The 22,768-nt window shown below is 46.6% G+C and overlaps 1 protein-coding gene across 1 annotated transcript in view; it reads right to left on the reverse strand.

Annotated features, from left to right (window-relative positions):
• The window catches only part of LOC141085294 (B-cell receptor CD22-like), a 72,561-nt gene that overhangs the window by 20,578 nt on the left and 29,215 nt on the right, over positions 1–22,768 (reverse strand). Inside the window, exons 3-4 of the mRNA XM_073570573.1 lie at positions 1,920–2,009; positions 1,475–1,840 (exon numbers count right to left, since the gene is read on the reverse strand). Of these exons, the coding sequence (XP_073426674.1) occupies positions 1,475–1,840; positions 1,920–1,989 (436 nt within the window). The 5' untranslated portion in view covers positions 1,990–2,009. The remainder of the gene's footprint in view (positions 1–1,474; positions 1,841–1,919; positions 2,010–22,768) is intronic.

Genomic DNA, 22,768 nt, shown 5'->3' on the forward strand with positions numbered 1-22,768 from the left:
ATACTTTTATTTTTGTGATCACATGAAAAAAAACAGTAACATTTCATTTTTTTATGTTTACTGTATGATGTAAGTAATTCAGTATTTTACCTTTATTCTTTATAAAAAAATTGATACTAAATGTATACAGTTTTATTGTGCTTTACTACTTTTTCTATACGTGTCACCATATTTTGAAGTCATTAACTCATATGTTACATTTTTGAAGAATAATTTTATATTTTCATGTGCACCATTTTGGGTCGCAAACAATTTTTTTTTATCACTTTTTATTACATTTTTTAAGGAGTGATGAATGCAAAACAACAATTCTAGCATTGTGCATGAAACAATATAACACATCGGATTCATGAGTGGAACCTTTCCCCCATTTGTAATATTTAAATGCCATAGATTTTATTGACTGCGGCATCTAAGGGGTTGCACATAGGGATGGGCGAATCTACTCGTTAGGACTCGTTACTCTGCGAGTAGTAGGGGACTCGCAGGACTCGGTACTCTGCGAGTTTCCAAGCGATTACTCGCACAGTAACGAGTCCAAAGTAAATCAATGGCAATCCTAGTTTTGGTCCGTTTTGTATTCTACTCAGATTCTCAGATCAATGCTTTCTGCTTTCAGAGTTTAAATCCGAGTTTTGCTTTCAGAGTTTACATCCGAGTTTTGCTTTCAGAGTTTAAATCCGAGTTTTGCTTTCAGAGTTTAAATCCGAGTTTTGCTTTCAGAGTTTAAATCCGAGTTTTGCTTTCAGAGTTTAAAGCCGAGAGCATTCAGAGTTTTGCTAACTCGCCATCACTGTAGGATCATTTTTGACAGTCAATCCGGGTCCAGCAGCAGAGGAATCGCTGCAAACTCGCTTCCCCATTAATTAACATTGGACTCGCTAAACTCGCAACGAGTAGCGAGTCCTGCACTCGGACTCGTTAGAGTCTAGCGATTCCGAGTAATTTAGGATTCGCCCATCCCTAGTTGCACATTGCCAGAATAGAGTTATGTTTGTTCTCGGCAGCTTTTGCAGAAGTTACATACTGCTGATCTTTTGGGTAATGTTCCAGCTCTTGGCCGTTCCCTATATATCCTTCACGGACTGCAATGTACCTCCTGATCATGGTGAGTATATAAGTCAGAAAGTCTTCAGAAATAAAGGGAAGAGCTCATTTAAATTAATTTGTATTGATTTAATGGATTTATAATAACGATATCTTATACACGACATGTGTAATATACAAATAAACTGGCGTCATGCTTCTATGGCGAATTATGGGTTCATGTGCAATCAAATTTCATCCTTTGGACATTTCTCCTTCAGTCCGTTCCTTACATCGTACTAACATGTCTTCAAAATGTTACAAAAGAGGTAAGAGACATGGAGATGTCATTATAGTCGCATCATCGACTACACAACTATTCTTTAGTTTTGATTACTGTTCTGTACAATAAGAATAACTCAACGGGAATCATTTAGGAAATATTTACCTCTAACCTCGAGTTTCACTGTCATAGATTGTTTGCTATATGCATTTGTTTTTTTATCTCTTGCGATCCCCGGATAATATTCATTTTTATCTTCACTCCTCACAGGATCTATCCGCAGGGTACAGCTGTTATCTCCCGATACCAGTGCGGTCCGATCTTTATATTCTTTCACTACTGAAGATGATGAGTCTTTGGTGTTTAGGATCTCTGGAGAGCTAAATGTAGCATATAAGTACCATACAGTGCCGGACGTTCTTGTATTGGTGGCAGGATGATAAGTACAAGGAATCTCCAGACAGGATCCAATCAGAGCAGTAATCTTAGAGGGAAACGTCCACTCCTGACATACAGAACCCAGATAGAAGCCTGGAAACAATGAGCAGAACATGAGGCCGAAGTCACAGCCTTTCACCCAATCTGTATCTGAATACTGAGATCATGTTACCTTGAAAGATGATGCGAAGAAGCATCTGCTTTACCCCAGCCATTCTACAAGAATCTGCAAATCTAATCATAGACTAATCTCCTTCCAGATCTGAAAAATAAACAAAACACTAAACAAGAGATCTGAAAACACAAATACTGTATAAGAATGACGATACCATACATACTACAGCTGTCATCATAGCTTCCTGGTGAATTTTATCAATGTCGCCAATTCTCTACTACAGGATTCTCTGTCAATAATATCCCTTGTCCTTATTGATTACTTAATTGCAAGTTTTGCTGCTTACCTTTATTGTCGTCTTTAGTTTCCTCTCGATCTCTATGTTTAGCCACTTCCACAATGTGTTATTATATGTTTAATATCCTTTCCAAACGTTTAGAAACTTTCAGAAACTTTGCTCAAACCTAATCTACCTTTTATCTTGCTCCTTCATTATTATACCCGGTGCATTATCACTTTAATATTGCTATAAAGCACAGCTTCTGTGATTTGTGGCCATCTTGACCTTTCTCCGACAATATATCTACTATCTTGATAGGTACAAGTTAATAATCTTTCCATACTTCAAACAAAGGAAATCACATCTCCGTACACTCTATGAATTATTTTCTAAACTTTTTTTTTATAAACAATAATCAATCTAAACAAGCAGAGAATGTGAGGCTAGTCACTACTAGAAGATAAGTCATGAGGATGGGTAGTCTAAGGGTCTGAGGTCAACGGCTAAGAGTACGTCATAGACAGAGGGGTGAGACGAAAGCATAGTCAGGAAACAGTCCGAGTTCAATAGTCCAAGAAGGTAGCGGATCACAACAAAAGAGCTAGGCAAACGGATGGTCAAGACAAATCTGAGGTCAAGCAACAAGATCAGAGTACAAGACTAGGAGCACAGGGCAACTAACACATCTTGAAAAAAAACTATATATGAAATCTGTAGAAAATGAGTAAGAGGTTTTAGCTAGTAAAATGAAAATATTTTTAGGAACACAACTAAATGTTCACTTTTATGCTAAATACTTCATTGGGATTATTAGTTAGATAATGTTATTAAAAGGATTGTCTGGTCAAAATTGATAAGTCTGCAGTCACTCTGGGTGACCTTGCCCTCTGACCAGGAGTATGTATAATACATACATGCCCTCCGGTCCATCGGGTCAGAAACCAGCAAATCCCAGTAGCACACACTATGTGCGCTGGGGGCAGGGTCGGACTGTGGTGTCTGGGGCCCACTAAGGGAATGGACTCTAGGGGCCCACCCTGCAGCTATATGCAAATATCTGTCAGTTATTATCCCCATTATAGTGGAGCATTGGCTGTAAAACACAGGCGGCTACTGCACATCTTCTGTGCGCCCCCATAACTGGGATGTATAATTAAGGTAGTTTACATTAATGAGGTTCTTTAATTGCTTAGCTCCGACCATTAGAAACTGCACCGATCGGAAGAATGAGGAAGTTTTATCGTTGATAGTACACTTATCCCCATTTTAAAATGCAGTGACAGGTTGTATATCTGATCGCAGCTCCATTCATTCTCTTTGGGGCTTCCAAATAAAAACAAGTGCAGCCACTGAGGGAATGAATTGATCAGTGGTCAAGCCAGACATGCCACTCCAGTCTAAAGCTGGAGTCACACATAGCAATCTTGCTAGCGAGATCGCTGCTGAGTCACAACTTTTGTGACACAACAGCGATCTCACCAGCGAGATCGCTGTGTGTGACAGCGATCAGCGACCGGCCCCCCTGCCGGTATCGCTGCAAGAAACCTCTGGACTTTTTTTCGTCGCTGCTCTCCCGCTGGCCAGCACGCATCGCTGCGTGTGACAGACAGGAGACCAGCGATCAGCTGTAAAAAATAATAAAAAAAATAAAAAATATTGTTATTCTCACCTTCCGACGTCCCGGGCAGCCATCCCGCCTCTCTCCACACTCCCGGTCCCAGTGATCCTTTGCACGAATGACCGTGAGACCGTGACATTCTCGCGGTCATTCTCGCAAAGGATCACTGGGACCGGAAGCATGGCGAGAGGTGGGAAGGCTGTGCGGGACGTCGGAAGGTGAGAATAACAATATTTTTTATTTTAATTCTATTTTTTTACAGGGGTGGCATCAGCGCTAACGAACACAGCGATGCCGCGCGCTCGGTATCGCTGTGCTAATCACTGGTGAAGCTGTCTGTGTGACAGCTCACCAGCGATCACATAGCAACTTACCAGCGATCCTGACACGTTGATATCGTTGACGGGATCGCTGGTAAGTTGCTATGTGTGACTCCAGCTTTATGGGGATAAAAAGTTCCACATTTTGCTGATTGAGTCCAAGTAGTCAGATGCCCACCATTCAATTTGTTATCACTTATCCTGTGGAGAGGTGATTATTTTTCTTCACAGGAAACCCCCTGTAAGTGCATCTCTACCGCTGTGTACAAGTATTTAATCTCTAATGGAAATAAAGAATCTTCTACTTAATATCAGAGAGAACAAATGACTGCCATATACAACACAATCCACAATACCAAAACCAATAATACCACATACAGGGAAGAAATTTCACCACATCATGACCAGACCACATAGTGACCGAATAATACCACATATTACCAGCATAGAGTGACCAGATAATACCACATACAAGGAGAAATACCACCACACTATAACTAGACTACATATTCCACCACATGGTGACGGAATAATACCACATACAGAAAAGAAATACCACCACACCATGACTAGACCACATAGTGACCGAATAATACCACATACAAGGGACAAATACTGTCACACCATGACCAGTATAATGTAATGTCTGCAAAATATGATGTTTTCTGTTGGAACCTTCTAGAAAATCCTCCATTCTATGAGAAAGTACACTGTCAGCTTTCAGCAACCCCTTCCCCCACACACACACACACACCAGTGTCTTCATGTGCACAGCTCTGTGAAACCTGAAACCGTCCATTTCCTGTGAGCTAGGAATGTTAATTAGCTAAGTGAATTCATGTCCCTTTGTTCTAAAACCACGAGGTTTGAATGCAACTATGGGAAGTATTAAAACAATTCATATCACGGAAACCATACACAGCAGAGATATAAGAAACATATCACTGTGTACGCAATGAAACCAGCTTTCTAAGCCCCTAAGTTTCATGATTCTCGGACTTCTAGATAATGAGATATGGGTTCCTTCTAAACGTTGTGTCCAAAATACTGCATATTTGGCCTTGAATTATTGTAATCAACAAACTACAAAGAATGATACCATGTGAGTGTTTATGCGAACTTCCTCCTACGAGATATAGTTATTCTAAGTTTTGTAGCCAAATCATAACTTGGAGAGAGGGAGGTTGGACCTCTCCAGACTGCCCCTTTCATGAGGTCACATGCCCTAGTCTAGAGTCATTCCCTACCATATCCCAGTCAGCTGGAGCTACAGCATCCGTGCTGACCAGAACCCAGATGAGTGGAGACGTGTGGCTCCGCCTTCTCTCCCCAGCCGCATGGTCTGCCTGATACCGACTACGCACATGTGAGTGTACTTTCTGTTCTTTCATCCATTTTTGTTTTATACTTGTATTGTACATATTTTATGTCTCAACGTTATAGCAACTTTTATCTGTATAATCACTGTCCACATTTTGGGAATAAATCGTAAAATTATCAGTTTGTCTCCATGCTCTAAGAAACGAACTATGCACCTCTTTTAGATAATCGCTACTGATTTCAGGGGTTTGCCACGGACCCTCTTAATTTAACTCGGTGAATTAAGAAAGGCGTGGATGGTGGCAGCGTGGTGTGTGCGATTGATTAGGCTAGTTGGCAGGACAGAAGGGTCTTATATTGCTAAAGGGGTCGGCGGCCTCAGCATTGAGAATTCCCTTACTGCGGTAGCCTAATTATCCGTGCATAACAAGCAGCCCGTCCAGCGACTAATTATCCTAGGTGCAGTTCCCTGACTGACCTGAGGGTAAGGGGGGCGCCGGAGAGCTGCGAGTTCCAAAGTGGAACTGGAAAGTGGGATATACATAAATCCGTGGAGTTCTTGGAAGGTTGTTAGCAGTGGTGGGGCAACCAAAATACCCCCCTGCAATAAATTGTTAGAGCAAGATTAGCTTGCTGCATTTTTGTCACATGGTGCCAGTGGTGGGATAACTAAGATAAGCCCCCACTGTGCCTGTGATAGCCGTGTGCCGGCAGAGTGTCGCGTCCTTCCGTCCGCTGATACACCCGTGTCAGTGGTGGGATTGTGACATAGTGGTGACACAGGGTCCGCTGTCCGTCGCGTTTCGGTGTCAGCGGGACCCCCGTTCGTCACATATTGGTGGCAGCGGTGGGCTGTTCACCACATATTGGTGGCAGCGGTGGGCTGTTCACCACAACCAGACTACATAGTGACCAAATAATGCCACATACAAGGAATAACTACAGCAACACCATGACCAGACCACATAGTCACCACATAATATCAAATACAAGGAACAAATATGCCACACAATGAATATTGTCATGCCATGACTAGACCACAAATTACCACAACATAGTGACCGAATACCACAGTACTGATCATGAATACAAACCACAATACTAACACTGTTATTACCACCAGTGACACTATACACAGGAGCTGTCAGAGACACCGCACTGAACTTGCTCACTGAGCCAGTGTGCGTGTCCTGAGTAAAGCGAAAGCGTGCTCAAAGCTACCCGTGGAGCGGGCAGCAACCGAATAGATGCGTACTTCAGAGCCGCAGGACCTGAAGCACGTGACTGCTAGAGGCGTGGCCTAAACTCCACAGAGCTAGGAGCTGCAAGACAATTCCTAGCAGAGTAACTGCGAGACAAAGTTACCCAGGGGCATAGACAGTGAGAATAATCAGGACGTAGCCAATGAGTCACACACAGAGATAGCTGCAAGGTACCAAAGGGGGCGAGCAGAGAGTAGTCAGGTCACAGGCAATGAGTCATACACAGATAATAACGCAGTACAAAATCAACAGGCAAACTCACAACGGGAAACAGAGCCGGGTCAGAACCATATAAACAAGCTATAGCAACAAACAGGCACACGGGGGTCAGAACACTAGGCCAAAGGCAAAAGTATAACTGGCAGGGATTGAAGCTACCCAGGAGTTTATGAAGCTCTCCCAGAACCAGAAAGAGGCCACAATCATTAACCCCAAGTGTGCAGGTCAAAACCTGCACATAGCTCCAGACATTAACCCCCGGTGTGCAGCTCAAAAACCTGCACTGGGATCATGACAGTACCCCCCTCTCAACGGGGGGCCTATGGACCCCCAGGCTTCCCCGGGTACTTGGCATGGAATGCCTGAACCAGGCGATCTGCATGTACCGAGCGAGCAGGGACCCATGAGCGCTCTTCTGGTCCATATCCCTTCCAGTGGACCAGGTACTGCAAAGAGCGGCGCACCTGCCGAGAGTCCACAATATGTCCGACCTCATACTCCAATTGACCCTCCACCAGCACTGGAGGAACAACAGTCTCAGAGTTCTCTTTGACAGATCCTGCTGGTTTCAACAGAGACTTAAGGAACACATTAGATATTTTTAATGAGGCGGGGAGACGCAACCTATATGCCACAGGGTTGACTATATCCATAATCTCGTACAGACAAATGAACTTTGGTCCCAACTTAACTGATGGTACCTTTAAGTTGATGTTACGTGTGGAGAGCCAAACCTTCTCTCCCCCCTGAAACATGTCTCCCGAGGCTCTCTTTTTGTCCACAAAATATTTGTATCTCCCCTGGGCCCGAGAGATATTACGCCGGACTTCAGCCCAGAGGTTTTTTAACCGTTGAACGGACCCCTCTGCTCCTGGACAACCGGAATCCACCCGAGAAAACTCCCCAAAATGCGGATTAAAGCCATAGTTAATCAGGAATGGGGACATGTTGGTGGACTGACTAACCCGGTTGTTAAAAGCGAATTCAGTCAACGGTAACGCATCACACCAATCCTCCTGTCTGGTGGAGGTCAGACACCTGAGAATTTGTTCCAGGGATTGATTGGTGCATTCTGTCTGACCATTTCTCTCCGGGTGATATGCCGACAAGAAGGAGAGTGAGATGCCCAATTTCATACAGAACACCCTCCAAAATTTGGCCACAAACTGCACACCTCTGTCAGACACAACATTCAGGGGTACCCCATGCAATCGGACCACATGCTGCACAAACAACCTAGACAATGTTTCTGCTGAAGGTAATGCTGCCAAGGGAATGAAATTGGCCTGTTTAGAAAACCTATCCACCACCACCCAGATCACGGTATTGCCCCTGGAAGGTGGAAGGCCGGTAATAAAATCCATGGAAAGATGAGTCCATGGCCTATCAGGAACCGGTAAAGGTATGAGTTCCCCAGCCGGTCGGTTATGCGAGCTTTTGGAATGAGCACACATGCCACAAGCAGAAACAAATTCCTTGACATCGGACCTTAATGAAGGCCACCAAAAACCCCTGGCTACTGCCTCTCTAGTGGCCGTGATACCTGGATGAGCACTCAGCCTAGAATCATGAAACTCCTGCAGAAGTCTAGGCCGCAATCAATCTGGAACAAACAGTTTATCGCTTGGCCTGGTTGCCGGAGCTAGGGCCTGAGCCCTTAGGATTTCTTGGTCCAACTCAGTTGAGACCCCCGCCACTACCACCCCTGGGGGAAGAATGGAGGACGGCGGCTCAGGGGGAGACACTGGATCAAAACTTCTGGACAGGGCATCCGCTTTAACATTTTTGGAACCCGGTCGAAAAGTAATTGAGAACTGAAATCGTGAAAAAAAAAAGTGACCAACGGGCCTGTCTAGGAGTAAGCCTCTTAGCAGATTCAAGGTATGCCAAATTTTTGTGATCCGTGACAACCGTGATAGGGTGAGCCGCCCCTTCCAAAAAGTGCCTCCATTCCTCAAACGCCAGCTTGACCGCAAGAAGTTCTCTATTGCCTACATCATAGTTTTTCTCAGCTGAAGAGAACTTCTTGGAGAAGAAGGCACAGGGTTTGAGATTAGTAAGGGTGGCCGGACCCTGGGACAGCACAGCCCCCACCCCCACTTCAGAAGCATCCACCTCCACAATGAATGTTTGGACGGGTCAGGTTGCACCAACACTGGGGCAGACATAAAACATTTCTTAATCGCTGAGAAGGATTCCTTAGCGAGTACAGACCAATTTTTTACATCAGCTCCCTTCTGGGTAAGATCCGTGAGTGGTTTAACCACTTGTGAGAAACCTTTAATGAATCTCCGGTAATAGTTCGCAAATCCTAAGAAGCGCTGGAGCCCCTTGAGATCTCGAGGCTGAACCCAGTCAGCGATCGCCAGCACGTTCTTAGGATCCATACGAAACCCCTCACAGGACACAATCAACCCCAAAAAAGACAGCTCCTGTACAAAAAACGAACATTTTTCCAATTTGGCGAACAATTGGTTCTCCCTGAGTCTCTGGAGAACTGTCTTTAGATGTTGCAAGTGAGATTGACTGTCCGGGGAATGCACCAAAATATCATCCAAATAAATAATAACAAAACAGCCTATCAGATCAGAAAACACAACATTGATGAAATTTTGGAAAATAGCGGGTGCATTATTTAACCCAAATGGCATTACCAGGTTCTTAAAGAGTCCTTCTGATGTGAGGAATGCCGTTTTCCACTCGTCCCCTTCCCGAACCCTTATCAGATTGTAGGCCCCCCGCAGATCTAACTTGGAGAACCATTGGGCCCCAGCTAACTGGTTACATAAGTCTGGGATGAGGGGAAGTGAGCACGAGTTCCTAACCGTTATCTTGTTCAGTTCCCGAAAGTCGAGGCACGACCGCAAACCACCATCTTTTTTCTTCACAAAGAAGAACCCTGCTGCCACAGGTGACACAGAAGGCCTGATATGCCCTTTGCGTAGACTCTCAGCTATGTACTCCTTCATGGCTTGGCGCTCAGGCCCAGACAAATTGAACAATCAAGCCTTAGGTAACTTGGCTCCGGGTACTAAATCAATGGCACAATCATAGGGTCTATGTGGTGGCAGCGCCTCAGCCTCACTTTCGGAAAAAACGTCTTCGAAATCTTTCAGGTACTCCAGAATACCTTCCAGATCGACAGACGACGCAGACACGGATTTAACAGCGTTAACAAGATGTCCCCGGTTACCACATTTATTATTGCATCCCCATTGAGTGATTTCCCCTGTAACCCAATCAATGGTAGGATTATGGCGTTGAAGCCAAGGCATCCCCAATACCAGTCCTGCAGGCAAGTTATCTAGCACCAGACAACTTAGTTTCTCCACATGAGTGGAACCCACTTTTAGAGAAAAAAGTTCAGACCTGCAACAGATACCGTCTTGGGTAAGAGGAGATGAGTCAATTGCCACAAGTTTAACAGGATCGTGAAGCCTGACTGTCCCTATCTTATTAAGAGTCATACTCATAACATTGGTATCAATCAGGTTCACAGCCGAACCGCAGTCAATAAAAGCAGTAGTCTGAACAGGACCATAACCAAGTTCCAGTTCCACCTGCAGCACTGTTTTTGCACATGAGGAAAATTGTACCTGAAGGTCTGGGTAGCCTCCTCGATTACTACCCAGACCTAGTCGTTTCCCGCCATCTTGGAGGATGATGGACAGGAGGGGCAGTCCTTCTTCCAATGTCCAGATTTCCCACAATAGAAGCACAACTGCTTTTCCCGGCGGCGTCTTCTTTCTTTTTCCTCACAGGTGACAGCGCTCACCCCCATAGCCATAGGAAGAGTCTGGGTCTCATCTCCACTGAAGAATAAGGGCGTTTCCCGTTGCATAATGCCTCTAGCCCGCAGCCTGCGATCCATGCGAACCGCTTGGACCATGGCATCCTCCAGGGAGTCAGGCGGAGGATGAAGTGCCAAAGCATCCTTCAGACGTTCACACAGGCCTCTGTGGAACAGTCCCCGAAGGGTGGCATCACTCCAGGAAATCTCCGCTGCCCAACGTCTGAATTCAGTACAGAACCATTTGGCCGAGTCCTCCCCCTGACAGACACTCATCACTTTGTCCTCAGCCAACTGCACTCTATCAGGCTCATCATAAATAAGCCCAAAGGCTTCAAAAAATGCATCCACAGACATTCTCTCAGGGGGAGAAGAGGAAAGCGAGAATGCCCAGGCTTGTGGGGACCCCCTAAGCAGGGACATCACCACCCCCACCCTCTGTTTCTCATCCCCAGAGGAGCGGGGTCTCAAAGAAAAAAAAAGCTTACAGCCCTCCTTAAATGCCCTGAAATCATCCTTGTTACCAGAAAATATATCTGGCAATTTAACCGGGGATTCAGGTGGGACTAAAATGACATCTCTATTCCCCACCTGCTGGAAGCCTGCGGAAAGTACCCCCTGAACTGAGTCCTCAACCCGCCGTTGGGAATGGGCCAGAGCTTGGTGTTCCAAACTAAGCTTCTGCAGTGACTGAGTCAAGCTTTTCACCTGCTCAGATAAAGCACACATTGGGTCCATGCTGCAGAAGTGAGGAGAGAAAAAAAAAATTGTAGGCCAGTTATAATGTCAGAGACACTGCACTGAACTTGCTCACTGAGCCAGTGTGCGTGTCCTGAGTAAAGCGAAAGCGTGCTCAAAGCTACCTGTGGAGCGGGCAGCAACCGAATAGATGCGTACTTCAGAGCCGCAGGACCTGAAGCACGTGACTGCTAGAGGCGTGGCCTAAACTCCACAGAGCTAGGAGCTGCAAGACAATTCCTAGCAGAGTAACTGCGAGACAAAGTTACCCAGGGGCATAGACAGTGAGAATAGTCAGGACGTAGCCAATGAGTCACACACAGAGATAGCTGCAAGATTCAAAGGGGGCGAGCAGAGAGTAGTCAGGTCACAGGCAATGAGTCATACACAGATAATAATGCAGTACAAAATCAACAGGCAAACTCACAACGGGAAACAGAGCCGGGTCAGAACCATATAAACAAGCTATAGCAACAAACAGGCACACGGGGGTCAGCACACTAGGCCAAAGGCAAAAGTATAACTGGCAGGGATTGAAGCTACCCAGGGGTTTATGAAGCTCTCCCAGAACAAGAAAGAGGCCACAATCATTAACCCCAAGTGTGCAGGTCAAAACCTGCACAGAGCTCCAGACATTAACCCCCAGTGTGCAGCTCAAAAACCTGCACTGGGATCATGACAGGAGCTCTGTATATAGTGTCAGTGTACAGATAATACAGTGATCATCAGTGACATTATACACAGGAGCTCTGAATATAGTGTATAGTGTACAGGTAATACAGTGATCACCAGTGGCATTATACGCAGGAGCTCTGTATATAGTGTCAGTGTACAGGTGTTAGGGCTGGCGGAACGCACCAAACTATAAAGTAGTAGGTGCGTTCGAGGAATGGAGTCCACAGTGCAGAGGTGGTACACTGCTGCTAGACAAATGGCGGAGAATTGAGCGGCGTGAAAACAGTCACACTTGGGTTACATCACCCAGTGTGAACAGGAGCAGACTCTGTTAATTCACAGAGCCACACAGCAGCTGAACGTGGATGCCGGAGCCTGTTTAGCTCACAGAGCCCGGCCAAAGAGCGCACAGCAAGTGGCCACAGAACTCTACCCCCAAAGACACGGGGTTAGAGTCCCTCTAGGCCCGCTGAGAGCGCTGCGTCACTGCCGCGAACGCCGCTAGAGACGCTGGCTATGGAGTGTGGAGCACTTGCACTGAGGCGTGCCGAGTCACTGATGATGACTAATGCCTGACTCAGACTCTGACCTACCTACGCCTAAGCCTGGGCGCTAGCAGGCTAGGCTGCACAACACATGCGTTCCAAGAGACATTCATACGTGCATTCATCATTCACTCCGTATAGTCTGAAAATACAGTCTATCCTACCAATACTTTTGTCTGGCCCATTTTTGGAGTTTTGTGTGAAATTATCAATGTTTTGCTTTTTGCTTCATTCTCTTTTGTGTTTTTTCATTTAAGACAAATTAAATGAAGATAATACTTAGACAATACTTTTGTCCACCCTCTTTTATGTTTGGTGTGTAATTATATCCAATTTGGCTTTAGGACAATTCTTTTTGTGTTTTTTCATTTAAGACAAATTAAATGAAGATAATAATACCAAATAATTTGTGTTTGCAATCATTTTCAGGAAGAAACTGAGTATTATCTGACAGAATTGCAGGGGTGTCAATACTTTTGGCCACAACTGTATATATCACATGCATGCAACATACATATATAACATATATACTACATGCATGCAACATGCATACTGCATATATACCACATATATGCTACATGCATGCAACATACATATATACTACATATATACTACATGCAGCATACATACCACATATATACTACATATATACTACATGCATGCAACATACATACTACATATATACCACATATATACTATATTCATACTACATATATACCACATGCATGCAACATGCATACTACATGTATACCACATGCATGTAACATACATATATACTGCATGCATGCAACATACATATATACTATATATATACTACATGCATGCAACATGCATACTACATATATACTACATGCATGCAACATACATATACTACATGCATGCAACATACATATATACCACATATATACTACATGCATGCAACATGCATTCTACATATATACCACATATATACTACATGCATGCAACATACATATATACTACATATGTACTACATGCATGCAACATACATATATACTAAATGCATGCAACATACATATATACTACATATATACTACATGCATGCAGCATGCATACTGCATATATAACACATATATACTACATGCATGCAACATACATATATACTACATATATACTACATGCATGCAGCATACATATATACTACATGCAACATACATACTACATATATACCACATGCATGCAACATGCATACTACATATATACCACATATATACTACATGCATGCAGCATACATATATACTACATGCAACATACATACTGCATACATACTACATATATACCACATGCATGCAACATGCATACTACATATATACTACATGCATGCAACATACATACATACTACATATATACCACATGCATGCAACATGCATACTACATATATACTACATGCATGCAAAATACATATATGCTACATACAATACATTCATACAATACATACATATAGACATACAGTACATATAACATAGAGTAAATACTCACCATCACTTGTCACTTTGTTCCCCGAAGCCATTGTCATCTGTGGAATAAATATTAAAATAACAAACCACCAATATACTTACCCCTGATCCGCAGAAGTCCACGAGTGTCCCACGACGATCTTGCGTGGAGAACAGCAGCATCAGCTGATGCTACCATTCTCTATGGGCTCCAGGAATCCAATGACGGGAGGTAGGTATCCTTCTGCACTGTATTCCTCCGCCACTGTAAAAAAAAAGTCCCAAGTAGAGTTGAGCGAAACGGGTCGAAAAAATTCAAAAGTCGCCGACTTTTGGCAAAGTCGGGTTTCATGAAACGAAACCCGACCCTAGGATGAGGTCGGCCACGAGGTCGGCGACTTACGCGCCAAAGTCGCGTTTCAAAAGTTTGTTTTGCGCTCTTTTTCAGCCAATCAGGATCCACGGACACTGTGGGCAACGTGATGACATAGGCACGGGTCACCACCATCTTTCAGAAGGGCATGAAAGTGATTGGCTTGCTTTGGTGGGCATCACAGGGGGTATAAAAGGGCGTGCACGCCGACCGCCATCTTACTTCTGCCGATCTTAGTATAGGGAGAGGTTGCTGCTGATTCTGTAGGGAGAGCGTTAGGCAGGGAAGAAGACAAAAAAACTGATTCTGCTGCTAGCGATTTGGCCTGCACAACACACAAGTCACTGTGTGTGCAGTGCAAGGGGAGGCTATATTGTGGTGTATCAGTGGTGTTGGTTGTTGGGCTGCCTTCTAAGGCTTCCTGACACGCTGGCATTGCTGTTTACCCACTGCTCCGCAAACTGCTTTTTTAAAAGCAATCCAATCTCCCTTATCCTCTCGTCACTTTGGTCACAGGCAGCTGTGCCATCGAGCGTGTCACATAGCGCTCAGATATCAGTGGGCCACACACAATCCACAAGTGTCCAGTGTCCAAAAGTGTACGCAGAGATTCAAAATCTCCATTATCCTCTCGTCACTTTGGTCACAGGCAGCTGTGCCATCGAGCGTGTCACATAGCGCTCAGATATCAGTGGGCCGCACACAATCCACAAGTGTCCAGTGTCCAAAAGTGTACGCAGAGATTCAAAATCTCCATTATCCTCTCGTCACTTTGGTCACAGGCAGCTGTGCCATCGAGCGTGTCACATAGCGCTCAGATATCAGTGGGCCGCACACAATCCACAAGTGTCCAGTGTCCAAAAGTGTACGCAGAGATTCAAAATCTCCATTATCCTCTCGTCACTTTGGTCACAGGCAGCTGTGCCATCGAGCGTGTCACATAGCGCTCAGATATCAGTGGGCCGCACACAATCCACAAGTGTCCAGTGTCCAAAAGTGTACGCAGAGATTCAAAATCTCCATTATCCTCTCGTCACTTTGGTCACAGGCAGCTGTGCCATCGAGCGTGTCACATAGCGCTCAGATATCAGTGGGTCGCACACAATCCACAAGTGTCCACTGTCCACAAGTGTACGCAGATATTCAAAATCTCCATTATCCTCTCGTCACTTTGGTCACAGGCAGCTGTGCCATCGAGCGTGTCACATAGCGCTCAGATATCAGTGGGCCGCACACAATCCACAAGTGTCCAGTGTCCAAAAGTGTACGCAGAGATTCAAAATCTCCATTATCCTCTCGTCACTTTGGTCACAGGCAGCTGTGCCATCGAGCGTGTCACATAGCGCTCAGATATCAGTGGGCCGCACACAATCCACAAGTGTCCACTGTCCACAAGTGTACGCAGAGATTCAAAATCTCCATTATCCTCTCGTCACTTTGGTCACAGGCAGCTGTGCCATCGAGCGTGTCACATAGCGCTCAGATATCAGTGGGCCGCACACAATCCACAAGTGTCCAGTGTCCAAAAGTGTACGCAGAGATTCAAAATCTCCATTATCCTCTCGTCACTTTGGTCACAGGCAGCTGTGCCATCGAGCGTGTCACATAGCGCTCAGATATCAGTGGGCCGCACACAATCCACAAGTGTCCAGTGCCCAAGAGTGTACGCAGAGATTAAAAATCTCCATTATCCTCTCGTCACTTTGGTCACAGGCAGCTGTGCCATCGAGCGTGTCACATAGCGCTCAGATATCAGTGGGCCGCACACAATCCACAAGTGTCCACTGTCCACAAGTGTACACAGAGATTCAAAATCTCCATTATCCTTTCGTCACTTTGGTCACAGGCAGCTGTGCCATCGAGCGTGTCACATAGCACTCAGATATCAGTGGGCCGCACACAATCCACAAGTGTCCACTGTCCACAAGTGTACGCAGAGATTCAAAATCTCCATTATCCTCTCGTCACTTTGGTCACAGGCAGCTGTGCCATCGAGCGTGTCACATAGCGCTCAGATATCAGTGGGCCGCACACAATCCACAAGTGTCCACTGTCCACAAGTGTACGCAGAGATTCAAAATCTCCATTATCCTCTCGTCACTTTGGTCACAGGCAGCTGTGCCATCGAGCGTGTCACATAGCACTCAGATATCAGTGGGCCGCACACAATCCACAAGTGTCCACTGTCCACAAGTGTACGCAGAGATTCAAAATCTCCATTATCCTCTCGTCACTTTGGTCACAGGCAGCTGTGCCATCGAGCGTGTCACATAGCGCTCAGATATCAGTGGGCCGCACACAATCCACAAGTGTCCAGTGTCCAAAAGTGTACGCAGAGATTCAAAATCTCCATTATCCTCTCGTCACTTTGGTCACAGGCAGCTGTGCCATCGAGCGTGTCACATAGCGCTCAGATATCAGTGGGCCGCACACAATCCACAAGTGTCCACTGTCCACAAGTGTACGCAGAGATTCAAAATCTCCATTATCCTCTCGTCACTTTGGTCACAGGCAGCTGTGCCATCGAGCGTGTCACATAGCGCTCAGATATCAGTGGGCCGCACACAATCCACAAGTGTCCAGTGTCCAAAAGTGTACGCAGAGATTCAAAATCTCCATTATCCTCTCGTCACTTTGGTCACAGGCAGCTGTGCCATCGAGCGTGTCACATAGCGCTCAGATATCAGTGGGCCGCACACAATCCACAAGTGTCCAGTGTCCAAAAGTGTACGCAGAGATTCAAAATCTCCATTATCCTCTCGTCACTTTGGTCACAGGCAGCTGTGCCATCGAGCGTGTCACATAGCGCTCAGATATCAGTGGGCCGCACACAATCCACCAGTGTCCGAAAGTGTACGCAGAGATTCAAAATCTCCATTATCCTCTCGTCACTTTGGTCACAGGCAGCTGTGCCATCGAGCGTGTCACATAGCGCTCAGATATCAGTGGGCCGCACACAATCCACAAGTGTCCAGTGTCCAAAAGTGTACGCAGAGATTAAAAATCTCCATTATCCTCTCGTCACTTTGGTCACAGGCAGCTGTGCCATCGAGCGTGTCACATAGCGCTCAGATATCAGTGGGCCGCACACAATCCACAAGTGTCCAGTGTCCAAAAGTGTACGCAGAGATTCAAAATCTCCATTATCCTCTCGTCACTTTGGTCACAGGCAGCTGTGCCATCGAGCGTGTCACATAGCGCTCAGATATCAGTGGGCTGCACACAATCCACAAGTGTCCACTGTCCACAAGTGTACGCAGAGATTCAAAATCTCCATTATCCTCTCGTCACTTTGGTCACAGGCAGCTGTGCCATCGAGCGTGTCACATAGCGCTCAGATATCAGTTGGCCGCACACAATCCACAAGTGTCCACTGTCCACAAGTGTACGCAGAGATTCAAAATCTCCATTATCCTCTCGTCACTTTGGTCACAGGCAGCTGTGCCATCGAGCGTGTCACATAGCGCTCAGATATCAGTGGGCCACACACAATCCACAAGTGTCCAGTGTCCAAAAGTGTACGCAGAGATTCAAAATCTCCATTATCCTCTCGTCACTTTGGTCACAGGCAGCTGTGCCATCGAGCGTGTCACATAGCGCTCAGATATCAGTGGGCCGCACACAATCCACAAGTGTCCAGTGTCCAAAAGTGTACGCAGAGATTCAAAATCTCCATTATCCTCTCGTCACTTTGGTCACAGGCAGCTGTGCCATCGAGCGTGTCACATAGCGCTCAGATATCAGTGGGCCACACACAATCCACAAGTGTCCACTGTCCACAAGTGTACGCAGAAATTCTAAAACTCCCCTGTCCTATAGACACCTTGTACCTTGTTTTACATTACTATATAGTTTGTTGGATTTTGTCTACATTTCTACCAAAAATGAGGAAGGCTGGTGGAAGAGGCCGTGGAATTGGGCGGGGGTTGGCAGCTGGTAATGATGGTGTTGGTGGTGGATCTGATGGTAGTGGCAAGAGCAAAATAGGACCAAATGCAGGAGGTGCTGACCCTGCGTCATCGTCTGTCTACATAAGGCCTCGAACGCTTAGTTTTCTAGGAGTTGGCAAACCGCTTTTAAAGGCAGAGCATCAGGAAAAAGTTTTGTCTTACATTGCTGACTCAGCCTCCAGCTCTATCGCCTCCTCTTCTTCAGTTGTAAAAAGTAAAAGCACTGAGTCGTCATTGGAGGCTCATGTTCATGAACCACACCTTTCCTTGTGTCCTTCACCCCAACCAAGATTGAAGGATGACGCAGGCCATACTACTGATTACTCCATGGAGCTGTTTTCACATACCATGCCTGGATTATCAAGTCAAATGGTGAATTACCCAGGCCAAGATGAATCTGACATGGAGTGCACTGATGCACAGCCGCTGATGGATGATTCTGCTGGTACATTCACTCAGAGCACTACATTGTCCTCGCAGTGTACAGAGCCAGATTTTGACCCTGATGAGACTCAGGTGCCCCTTCCCGCACACTATACCACCATACACGGTGACACAGAGAAAGGTGCACATGACATAGAAGAGGAGGTGATGGATGACCCAGTTGTTGACCCAGATTGGCATCCATTGGGGGAAGAGGGTGCTGCTTCCAATAGCTCAGATGAGGAGCATCCACAGCAGACATCGACATCGCAACAGCTGTTATCTGGCAGGCCCGGAGCACTCCAAAGACAGGTTCCAAACATCAAAAGAGTTGCTGGACAGCTTGTCCAGAGGGTCAAAAGATCACAGCGTGCTAGGCCGCAAAATGTCTGCCAAAGTAGGAAGAGTGCAGTGTGGCAGTTTTTTGAACAAAATCCTCATGATCAGGCCAAGGTTATCTGTAAGAAGTGCGCAAAGACCTTTAGCCGAGGGAAAAATCTGAAAAATTTGAATACCAGTTGCATGCTTAGACATTTAACCAGCATGCACTTGCAAGCGTGGACACAACACCAAACCTCAAGTGCCACATGTGCAACTGATCACAACGAAGGTAGTCAGCAACGCTACATTGTTTCCCCCACTGTAAGCACACCGGTTAGCACAGCAGCAAATGTTGAGGTGTCGTTGCAAGGCCACAGCAGTCAGGGAATCCCACTGTTATATCAACGAAAGACTGATTCTAGGCCATCAGAAAGAACACCAACTCCATCACCATCATCAACCCTCTCTCAGTCCGCCCTGTCCACCGCTACTTCCACCATATGCAGCTCTCAAGTCCAGCTCACCCTCCCAGACACTATGAGTAGGTCAAGAAAGTACTCAGTCTCTCATCCGCGTACACTGGGTTTGAACGCCCACATTGCCAAACTAATCTCGTTTGAGATGATGCCCTTTCGGTTGGTGGAAAGCACAGCTTTCCGCGAACTCATGGCCTATGCAGTACCACGCTATGACCTACCCAGTCGCCACTTCTTCTCTCGCAAAGCCATCCCAGCCCTCCACCATCATGTGAAAGACCGCATTGTCCATGCACTCAAGCAGTCAGTGAGCGGAAAGGTGCACCTCACAACTGATGCATGGTCCAGTCGGCATGGCCAGGGCCGTTACGTGTCCATCACTGCGCACTGGGTTAATGTGGTGGATGCAGGGTCCACAGGGGACAGCGGTGGTGGGACAGTGCTGCCTAGCCCACGGTCTAGGAAACAGTTGGCTGTAGGCGTTCGACCCTCCTCCTCCTCCTCCTCCTCCAGAAGCGACAGCTCGTCCACAGAGCGCAGTCGTACGAGCACTCCATCTGCAGCTGCCACTGTTGCACACGATGTGTCCCCCTATCGAGCAGCTAGTGGAAAGCGTCAGCAGGCTGTGTTGCAGATGATGTGTTTGGGCGACAGACACACCGCCGAGGTGCTGGCCGAGTACTTGAAGCGACAAACTGAGTCATGGCTGGGCAGTGTACATCTTGAGGCAGGCAAGGTAGTTAGTGATAACGGCCGTAATTTTGTGGCAGCCATAGCCCTTTCAAAACTCAGCCACATACCTTGCTTGGCTCACAACTTGAACCTGGTGGTGCAGTGCTTCCTCAAAAATTATCCGGAGTTAACAGCCCTGCTCCAGAAGGTGCGAAGACTGTGCGCGCACATCCGCCGGTCGCCTGTACACTCCGTTCGTATGCAGAAGCTGCAGCGATTGCTCCACCTTCCCAACCACCGCCTCATTATCGACATTGCAACAAGGTGGAACTCCACCCTGCACATGGTGGAGCGGCTGTGCGAGCAGAGGCAGGCCATAATGCATTTGTGAGAGGATACACGGCCAGGCACTTTGAGAGCAGACATGGAGTTGATAGGTGTGCAGTGGTCGAAGCTAAAAGACCTTTGTAAAGTCCTTCAGTGTTTTGAGGAATGCACACGGCTGGTAAGCGCAGAAGACGCCATCCTAAGCATGAGCATCCCACTTATGCGTCTGCTCATGCAAACTTTGACGCACCTTAAGGAGCAGGCGTCTGCAGCCAATGTTGATGAGGAGGAAGAGGAGGAGGGAATCCTTGATGACATTCAGCCATTGTCTGCTCAGGGACCTCTCCTGGACGAGGTGGAGGAAGAAGAGGAGGAGGAGGAGGATGATGGGGATGATTACTTAGGGGAGGAGGATGCATCTCGTGGGGCAAGTGAAAATGTTGGCGTGGCAAGGTCTGGTACAGGGTTTGTGCGTGACTGGAGGGATGTGGATTTGCCAGAAAGTGCTCCTCCACCCAGCACTCGCAGTGCATCATTGACACCGGGAACATTGGCCCACATGTCAGATTATGCCTTGCGGATCCTAAAAAGGGACCCCCGCATTGCCAAAATGATGAACGATGACGACTACTGGTTGGCCAGCATCCTGGATCCACGCTATAAAGGCAAATTACAAAACATCATGCCACAGGAGAACCTTGACCTAATATTGGCTAATAAACAAGCAACTCTGGTAAATCGGTTGCTTGAGGCATTCCCAGCACACAGCAGCGGTGATGGTTCTCACACGAGCCGTACGGGCCGGGGGCAGCTTGGCAGAGGTGTTCGTGGTGCACACAGCAGAAGTGGCGTTGGAGACAGGGGTTTCATGACAATGTTGTGGACTGATTTTTCAAATACCGCTCACACAACTGGTAATACTGCATCGATGGAAAGTGACAGGAGACAGCAGTTGTCAACTATGGTTACAAACTACTTTTCCTCCCATATCGATGTTCTCCCACACAGGTCATTCCCCTTTGACTATTGGGCCGCTAAACTGGACACCTGGCCTGAATTGGCCCAATATGCCTTACAGGAGCTCGCTTGCCCAGCTGCAAGTGTGCTATCGGAAAGAGTCTTCAGTGCAGCTGGATCAATCCTGACAGAAAAAAGGACCCGTCTGTCTACCCAAAATGTGGATGATCTAACCTTCATTAAAATGAACCACGCATGGGTTTCCAAGGATTTTGTCCCACCTTCCCCTGATGACACATAGGGTGACAGAAAAATGGCTTGCTTTGGTCCACCTCTTCCTGGTACTTCACCTATTTCGCCTTTTGCATCAGTTGAATGTCCAACATCAACATATGCCACTTTCTAAAACTCCCTAACTGTGCTGCCTCCCCCCCCATGGCCGGGGTCACCACCTAGCGCACGACACCGTGCGAGTGCCGTTGCCCTGGACAGGTGGGTAGGCCGACTCTTGGGCGCGGGCACTGGCACAGGGTCCCTCATAGTGCAATCAAGTGTCTCTGACGGTGGTGGTGCACACCCGCCGTCAGACACACCGCTGTACTATGAGGGGCCCAGTGCCAGTACCGACGCCCACGAGTGTGCCCCCCTTGCTTGGCCAGGGCCCCAGCATTTGCAATCTTTACCTCTCCCTGCTCCTCCGCTGTGTAATCTGGGCCGTCAAATCCATACTGTGCCTGACACCGTCTGAGCCTGCCTCCTGATGTATAGACATATATTTTGAATGTGTATGCTATCCATACATGTTATCCGGGGATACGGTACCCCTTCTAACCTTTGTGCAATGACGTGCAATCCATACTGGGCCTAACACCGTCTGAGCCTGCCTCATGCTGTATAGACATATATTTTGAATGTGTACACTATCCATACATGTTATCCGGGGATACGGTACCCCTTCTAACCTTTGTGCAATGACGTGCAATCCATACTGGGCCTAACACCGTCTGAGCCTCCCTCATGCTGTATAGACATATATTTTGAATGTGTACGCTATCCATACATGTTATCCAGGGATACGGTACCCTTTCTAACCTTTGTGCAATGACGTGCAATCCATACTGGGCCTAACACCATCTGAGCCTGCCTCATGCTGTATAGACATATATTTTGAATGTGTACGCTATCC

Source organism: Dendrobates tinctorius, unplaced genomic scaffold, assembly GCF_039654945.1.
Source record: "Dendrobates tinctorius isolate UK_male_01 unplaced genomic scaffold, ASM3965494v1 ptg000028l, whole genome shotgun sequence".
Lineage (NCBI taxonomy): Eukaryota > Metazoa > Chordata > Amphibia > Anura > Dendrobatidae > Dendrobates > Dendrobates tinctorius.